General features: G+C 39.3%; 1 protein-coding gene across 1 annotated transcript; it reads left to right on the top strand.

The window, feature by feature from the left end:
- Positions 1-913: 913 nt before the first annotated feature.
- LOC147858292 (uncharacterized) lies at positions 914-4,121 on the top strand. Its single transcript, XM_087327302.1, has 2 exons — positions 914-1,634; positions 2,732-4,121. The coding sequence occupies exons 1-2, from the start codon at positions 1,131-1,133 to the stop codon at positions 3,596-3,598; spliced, it is 1,371 nt and encodes a 456-aa protein (XP_087183428.1). The 5' UTR covers positions 914-1,130; the 3' UTR covers positions 3,599-4,121.
- The last annotated feature ends 4,592 nt before the right edge of the window (positions 4,122-8,713 follow it).

The raw sequence follows: 8,713 nt of genomic DNA, 5'->3' as shown, positions 1-8,713 counted from the left end.
TCGTAACTTGTAAAACCCAGTCTATAAAGGGTTCTTGATCAATCTTAATACAAGGCCATTTTGCCATAAACTCGTGCTCATCGGCTTAATCACGTGATTAAGCTCTCTTGTGTAAGTGCCCAAGTCAATCTAGTTCACATCGGCAAACCCCCATGATTTCGTGTTCCGCGAGTGTTTGCTTCTTTTTGTGCATCTTTAACCTTGTTTTTCTTGTGCCCAAGGTTTCTTCGACTAAGGAGCCTTCAACTAAGGTTTCTTTGACCAAGGAGCATATGACTAATTGTTTCTTCGACTAGTCGTTTCTTTTCTTCGACTAGCCATTCTTCGACTTACTCCTCTCTTGTCTCCTCCATTTTTTCAACTCCCTGGTCCAAGACCCCCCATGGTCCCAACTCCTGCTCAATTGCCGCACTCACACGCATTTACGCGACACCTGGTTAATAGTGAACAACTAGACGGGTCAATAACGACCTCTACCGGGTTAGCATGGATGTGGCTCAGTTAGAAATTCCGTGGCAAGATTGGCCTTGGTTGGCCAATCCATTGGTGAGGTTAGAAAAACCATGGGTCAGGTTATAAACATTGGTCCAGGTTAGAAATTACAATGGCAGGGTTAGACGTGACAAAGGTCGGTGAGTGTGTATGCGGATGTGTATGTGGATATGTATGTATGTTGTATGTATCTATGTATGTATCAGTATGTATCATGTATGTATGTATCATGTACATATGTATGTATGTATGTATGTATGTATGTATGTATGTATGTATGTATGTATGTATGTATGTATGTATGTATCATGTATGTATGTGTATGTATGTATATGTATGTATGTATGTATGTAGGAAAGCAACCATGACAAGTCCACTCTCCTACAGGAGAAGGCAGAAGAAGAAGAAGAAGAAGAGAAGAAGAAGAAGAAGAAGAAGAAGGCAAAAAGGAGGAGAGAAAGGACATCAATTTTCTTCTTCTCAGAAGCATCTGCATTCCTTCTAGATAGATCCAAAATCCGAAACACACACACACACACACACACACACAGAAGGAGAGACAGAGACACAGAGACGGCTGAAGCTCTCTGTTGCAACAATTGGGTTTCCTCTGTTCTCTGAGGGAGGGACACGCTAGTATGGAAAGCAGGAAGAGGATCGAAGAAAAAAGTCTTCTTCCTCTTCCTCTTCCGAAAGAAGAAGCCTTAGCGGAAGAGGAAGAGGAAGAGGAAGAGGAAGAAGAAGAAGACGAGGAGGAAGAGGAAGAGGAAGTGGAAGTGGAAGAAGGCGAGGAGGAGAAAGCAGGAAGAGGAGTGGGAGTATCAGACTGTAAAGCTCTTGTTGTTCATGGTCTTCTGCCTCCACAGCCGCAGCCGCAGCTGCAGCCGCCGCCCCCAGCCAATAACCACAACAATACCAATACCCAGAGCATTTTTGGGCGGTTCAAGCACTCTCTGCCACCGCCGTTTCTTACCAAGACATTCAAACTTGTGGACGACCCTTCCACAGACGGCGTCATCTCCTGGAGTTGCAATGGTACTGCTTTCATCGTGTGGCAGCCACCCGAGTTTGCGCGTGATCTCCTCCCCTCCCATTTCAAGCACAACAATTTCTCCAGCTTTGTTCGGCAGCTTAACACCTATGTACATATCTCTTTCTTCCTTCTCTTCTTTTTTCTCCACGCTTTTGTTATTGGATATTGTTTGATGCTTAATAATGTTTTTGTCGCCTTCTGATCTACCCCCTTGAATAGGGTTTCTTGCTCTTGCTTACAGTTTGGTTTAATTTATAAGCTTATTATATGTAACATTCTCTAATTCTGGCTTGTTCTCGCCGATAGTTCTCTGTAATAATGTTTTTTTGTACCATTCATTACACAAAAACATAGTGCCCTGTAATTCATTAAGGGTGGTATAACCTTTGATCTGCTTCACTAGAGTTTTGATTGACGAAAATAATTATCTGAATGTGTTTTAATTTAATACCTCGTGTTGCAAACCTGTTCTTTGATGTAATATTGATCTTTTTATGCAGCAATTCATCTTCCCGGTTGTTTCTAATGGTTCTGTTTCTAGGTATTTGACATGGTTAGGGTTTCCTTCAAAACTGGAGTGTAAAGAAGGCATTGATCTGACTAGTAGTGCTTCTTTTGGCAGTGGTCTCTCCATGTGGTCTTTGACACAAGTAGAGTTTCTTTTTTATGTACCCATGTATATCTGCTTAGGAATTCTATACTGCAGTGTAGTTTAAATAGACGTAGAGTTTCTTTTTTATGTACCCATTTGATCTGGTCAGGAATTCTATACTGCAGTGTAGATGAAATAGTGCATTCATCCAGTTAGGCCCTAGGTTGTCTTTCTGCGCTGGAGATTAGAGTTGCCTTAATCTAACTCCGGTGCCTTTTTGTAGCTGAATAATATTAAAGATTGTATTGGCATTCTTAAAGGTTTCTTTTATTGTTGAAATTGGAGAGTGCATAAATGTGATCTGATTAGGGTGTCAATTTATACTGGAATGCACTGATCTGTTTAAGGTTCTATCTATAGTGGATTGAACTGCGCATAGGATTCATCTATACTGGTCTCAAAATGTGTCCATTTTTTCCCCTATTCTGGTTTCCTTTAAAGCCGGAGTTTGATATTGCTTGGGGTTTTATTTTGATATTATGTTATGCCATTGATGGGCTTAAGGTTTCCTTTTGTTTTTCTTGAGTTTTTTGTTATGCTATGACCCTTACCAGGGTTTCAGAAAGATTGTGCAAGACAGATGGGAGTTTGCAAATGAATTCTTCAAGAGGGGCCATAAGCATCTACTCACAGGTATTCAGCGACGGAAGATCTCTCATCAGCAACAACCTGTCATTGCTTCATCTCCGCCCCTTCAGCATCAGCATCAGGCAACATCTTTCGTTCCGTTCTCAACTGCTTTACCATCAAAGACTCCTCCATCACCTGTTAATTCGAGTGAGGACTATGCCATATCTTCGAGCTCATCACCTCAACACAACACAAGCCCACGTAACTTGAAACAAATAGGTGAGATGGAACGGTTGAAGCAAGAAAATGGTATTCTTGTCTCAGAGCTAGCCTCCATGCGAAGGTTGTGCAGCGATTTGCTTTTGTTCATACAGAATAACGTCAGTGACAAAAGTCAAGGTTTCAATTCTGTTGAAGGGCTGAGTCAGTTCCTAAGGAATGCGTCAGATAGCTACTTGTTTGAGACCATATTCGCTGTCCACACTTTAAGGAGCTTAAAGGAAGGGACAGATATGACTGAAGTTTGTCGACGCAATAAAGACAGGATCAATAGAGAAGAAGAAGAGGAAAAAGCAGAGGATGATGGTGGGAGAATGGAAATGGATTCTGAAAGAGGCACTAATACTGAAGAATGCCATACATCCACATCAGGCCGGCGCTCTGAATCCGAAATTTCTCATTCTTCTTCATCCATTGGAAGAAAAAAACAGCTATTATCCTTCACTTCTGTAGATAGGATGAGAGATTATAAACCCTGTAATGGGTCTCTCTCTTCTCCTAGTTTGTTTGGTGTGCCATTACACCAGCAGAGCAATAAAGCTTCGGAAAAGGAAGTGTTCAACTTCCCATAAACGAAAAGAGGGAATGCTAGCAAACTTGGTCTTGGTCCTAAAAAGTAATTGCAGGTACTCCTTGAAGTATTCTTCTCAATATATGGAAGCACTTTTCTGTAAGGTACTGTTTTTCAAGAGTAAAGTGCTCGTGGAACCACTCTTCTCAACAGATAAAGCTCTTGTGGAATGACGTTTTCTCAACTGGAAATTATGTGCTTCCTCTAACAAGAATGCTACTGGAGAACATCTGACTATTATTCTGTACACATTGTAGGATTTATTCAGATTTTACATATTCATTCAAGGAACATAAATTGGTTATTAGAAGATGGAGCTGTGGCTTCTCTCTGTTGCAGTATAAGCACTGGGATCCAGTGTTGCTACTTCTCCTTACAACTTGTGAAACCATAACCTGATTAGGAATTCCTCCTTAGGCATCTAACTTCACTTAATTCTTGTAATGCTCTGAAAGGCCTCATACACTCTGTAAGTAAATACTTGTTACAATATATCCCCTTGGAATCTGAAAGGTATTCAATTACACTCTTGTTTGTTGTTTTATTTGAGATCATACCTAGCATCAAATGGTTTGTGTGACTATAAGAGGAAAATAGCAAGATTAACTTGAATGAAACATTCTTAACTAACGTGTTGAGCAAATTGTGACATCCATTGCTTTGGTTTCTTACACTGTTGTAATTGACATGGATATGATTGACCATTTTGTCGATCCATCTGCTTGGGAAATACATATTGTATTTAGATCTGATTGGAAAAATCCTTTCTCTGTTCCTTATAAAGATAAATTTTGATGTGTATTGTTGCCCTTTTTGTTTATCTATTTGTTTTGGAAAGATATATGTTTTGTAATTATTCAAGCGACATATATGATTGTCCATGTGCCCTTCTTCAATCTTGTTTACCCATCTGGTGGGGAAGGATATTGTGTATTTAAATCTCAGTGGTAAATCAAATCCATTGTGTGGTAGCGTTTAACAATACAATTGCAATGCATATGGTTTCCCTTCTTGTTAATCTATTTATATGGGAAAGATATGTTGTGTATTGGTGCAAGCATATGTTGACATAATTTTATGGAAGTTGTGAACTTAAAGAACGTGTAGGTTTTAGTTTGATTGCAAATTGTTCTTTGGACAGTAAGTTTCCATCATTATAAATTGAAGGTATTCAAGAGGGAGGTAAGAGGCGAATGCATTCGTAACCCATCCTTGCTTGATATTTTATGCTCATATGACCACCATTATACCATAATACCACTAGTCACGTACACCCTCATTCATAATAAAAGTAGAGCCAATTTCCAAGAAGGTACAAGTAAGGCTCCATATTGAGTCAGGTGACTAATCATCAAAGATGTGCCCCCAAAGAGTTAGATCAACAAAACGAGCATATAACAAGTTATAGTGGAGACCAAACATATAATTGCAGTTTAGAAAGAAACATATTTACATTCTCCTACTATTGTAATAAGTGGAGTACAAAAAAATGTATAAAATTTTTAAATCCTAGTGTGGTCATTGTTGGAGGCATCGGCTAAATGTTTGCTCAACCTCCACGTACATTCCTCAATTATCCACTTTGTAAGGTGATGGATCTCCTATAGGTAAGTGCCTTTATGTTTAAGTTTTTTTTTTTTTTTTTTTTTTATTATTATTTTTAAAGAAGATATCCTGTCATTAGTATAAACAAATTACAAGATTTTAAACCTCTATGTAATCGGTGGGGGAAACAACCATTTCGGTGGCTGAAAATGCCAATAAGGAGTAGTGTACCTGGATGTCACAAATGGAGTAGTTGTCCAGATAATAAGAAACTCATGCCGTTGAGCAATTTTAGCATCAGAATCTCCCACTATACCATCCCATTGACCCTTCAAAGCATGAACTATCTCTAACCAAATATTTGAAATCACTTCAGCAGGTGGTGTTTTCAGATTATGGAAAACGAGAGAACACCGAGCTTTCCAAATGTGATAGACAGTGGTACTACTCAATATCTCCCATATTGGCTGAACTTCCTTCCTTACTCCTAAAAACTGTAATGACATCAGTGATAATGTACGAACACTTCCATTTTTAGTGTAAAACCCATGGTCCATAGATTCGATGCCATAATGGAACACATCACGGGCAAGTGATGTCCAAACGACCATGCCCCAAGTGAGAACCAACGGGGGAAAATAATTAGCGAAAATTCTAAGGAGCCGTTGCCATATCTGTTGAGAATCAATGCATTCCCATAAACAATGTTTTTGAGTTTCCGTTTAAGTTATGCAATCCATTGTTTAGTTTGATTTAAGGTTTAACCAATTGAATTTGCCCTCTTTCCCTATTGCAAGTCATGACTACTTGGTGAGAGGGGATGTGTTTACTACGAAGGCGTTCACCTTATGGCTCCCTCTATAAGTCTATACTAGATATATCTTGTATGGGAAGAAGGTTTTGTTTGGGTGGGTCAAATGTTTTGTCGTCATCATTGCCCAAAATGGCATCTCACATGAGCGAGAGCTCTCTCTAGTGCCAACATTGGGACCCTTCTCTTTTTGGAGGTGAAACTCTTGAAGTTCGTCACTCACACCTTTTCTTAATTGGTAGTAATTGCATTAGTCAAGTTTGGTATTGGCACTTCTTAGATAGATTATGTGAGTCTCACCTTGTGTATGTTGACGTTTCACCGCTTGTCTTGTTCCTTTTCTCTTGCAAAGCATAATAACAAGACAATTATATTTAAATTATCTAAATGTTATAATGTATGGGTAGGTTGCAAGGGGTTGTAGATTTACTAATCACCCATGCTTGCTCTTGCTTCCAATATTATGATTCTAAGGTGGGCATATCATGTTTGTTTCATTAACAAACATAGATTGATTTACCACGATGATCATACATAAACAACCTAAACATTACATCGATTGCCACACAATGAACTCAAAGCACTTAAACCATTAAAATATATTTCTATTATGTGCATATATATTGAAATATGGTTGGTGGGTCACCATCTCAGGATGCAACTTTAATTATCTAAACAATGATTGACTAACCAACAATTGATTTCGTCTTAAAATAGAAATCTCCATATTTAAGGAGCATTTATTCTCTATATTTTGTACCTAATGTTACCCTTTATGGCGCTTGATATGTTTACACACTCAACACTATACTTTGGTAGTTCGATAATATATATGAAAGAAGAGAGAGATTAGCCTCACCAATAGAATCATAATCGTGTCTCAATATGTTGCAATGAAGGGGCTAGCTAGTCTCGTTTATATAACCCAACACCTAAGGCTCCCAGACCATCGGGTGTTCCCACGTGTCATAAGACAGTATGCGTTTCCCAACTATCCTACCCTTAACCCATTAAAATTAGCGTTAGAATTGGCCCATAAGCTTAGAAATAAGACATCTCGAGAAAGATATCTCTAAATCCATTAATGCAAGTGGAGATCAGCATTGAATAAATCATAGAAATTGGGCAAGAGTAGTTAATAATCAAATTCATTGTTGTCTCAATGCGTTCACATACAACGGGATCGAGGCAAACGGTGTTAAATATTGACACACACGTTTCATGGAACATCAAGCATCAAGTATATTGGCTAAACTACACTTTTACAGTTAATTATGAAGACCTCAATGAGGGAAAGTGTTGGTTCAAAGTTGGTAAGATATAATGTAGACATTCGGGGAGACTTATAAATAGAGCCCATGCCATCATTGACTTAATCAAGCATTACCATTTGTTGGGAATCTTGCATGTGTTGACTTGGTACGTGCATTGGTATATTGTGGGTCAATAGAAGTACACTGACCAATTTTCTTGAGTTTACATGTTTCTATTTCCAAATTTGGAGAATGAACCAATAGGCAACTTAATGTTTGTTGCATCTTTACACATGTAATTTTGTATCACCTAAAAACATGGAAAAACCTCCATAAACTCACCGTAAAGAATCAGATATGATTTTGTGTGCAGCGGAAGGTGTGTGTATGTGTGTGTGTGTGTGTGTGTGTGTGTGTGTGTGTGTAGAGAGAGGGAGAGAGAGGGAGAGAGAGAGAGAGAGAGAGAGAGAGAGAACATAGTTATACAGAAAACAAGAAAAACTATATTAACAAGAACAAGAATGAACCAACTAATACAAAGAGGGTGAGAAAGGTGCTTATATAGTCACCTTCTCTCTATACAACCACCACTTATTAAAGAGAGGTAGAGACTTAACTACACTGAATATGTGTAATAGAACTTTAAGGTTCTTTGACACACTAGTTACTAAATTAATAAGTGTGTTTGTCGGTGGTCGAGAGACCGAGGTTCGTCGTGAATTGTCGTAGCTTGTCGGTGCCCAAGGCCTTTGTGAAGATGTCAACCGTATGTAGATTTGTGTTGATGTGTTGCAAGACACGTTCTCGAATGAAATGATAGTGCACCTCAATGTGCTTAGTCCGAGCGTGGAAAACTAAGTTTCGGGCCAAGTGGATGTTGCTCATGTTTTCACAATACAAGAGAATCGAATCATTGATGGGAACGCCCTCAATATACGCTTTAGCCAAACGGCTTCACATGTGGCGACACCCATGCCCTTGTATTCAGCTTTTCTGCTCGGCGGTGCGACTGTCAGTTGTTTTTTGTTGCTCCATGAGATTGCTCTACTGTCGAGGGAGAAGACGAATCCTGATGTTGATTGTTTATCGGCTTTGTAGCCGGCCCAATCGACATCAGTGTACCCTTCAAGTCGAATTTGTGTGGTTGAGTTGTCGAGGATGCCGAAATCTATCGTCCCACCCACATAGCGTAACATTCGCTTAGCAGAGTCGAGATGAATGTCACACGGAGCTTGCATGAACCGGCTAAGGAGGCTGACCGCGTAACTGAGATTGGGTCAGGCGACAGTGAGATAGAGTAGGCTTCCTATTAGCTTACGATAGAGAGTCACTTCACACTCTTTTGTGCCAGACTCGGCTTCTAGCTTTAGGTTTCGATCGAGAGGGGTAGCGACAAGCTTACATTCTGTCATCCCAAACTTGTAAAGAAGATTGAGGATATAATGTCATTGGGAGATCACGATGTCGTCTGGAGTCTGAATTACTTCTATCCCTAGAAAGTAATGGA

This window comes from Azolla caroliniana, unplaced genomic scaffold (assembly GCF_043228905.1).
Source record: "Azolla caroliniana isolate FFs.n. ecotype wild unplaced genomic scaffold, voAzoCaro1.0.p SCAF_11, whole genome shotgun sequence".
In the NCBI taxonomy this organism is placed as follows: Eukaryota; Viridiplantae; Streptophyta; class Polypodiopsida; order Salviniales; family Salviniaceae; genus Azolla; species Azolla caroliniana.
Note: the sequence above shows the minus strand (reverse complement) of the source record. Positions and strands in the feature narration are given on the sequence as shown.

Coding starts and splice junctions, on each gene's coding strand:
- LOC147858292 (XM_087327302.1), top strand. CDS start 1,131: ATGGAAAGCAGGAAGAGGATCGAAGAAAAAAGTCTTCTTCCTCTTCCT. Junction 1,635..2,731: donor TTCGGCAGCTTAACACCTAT/GTACATATCTCT, acceptor GACCCTTACCAG/GGTTTCAGAAAGATTGTGCA.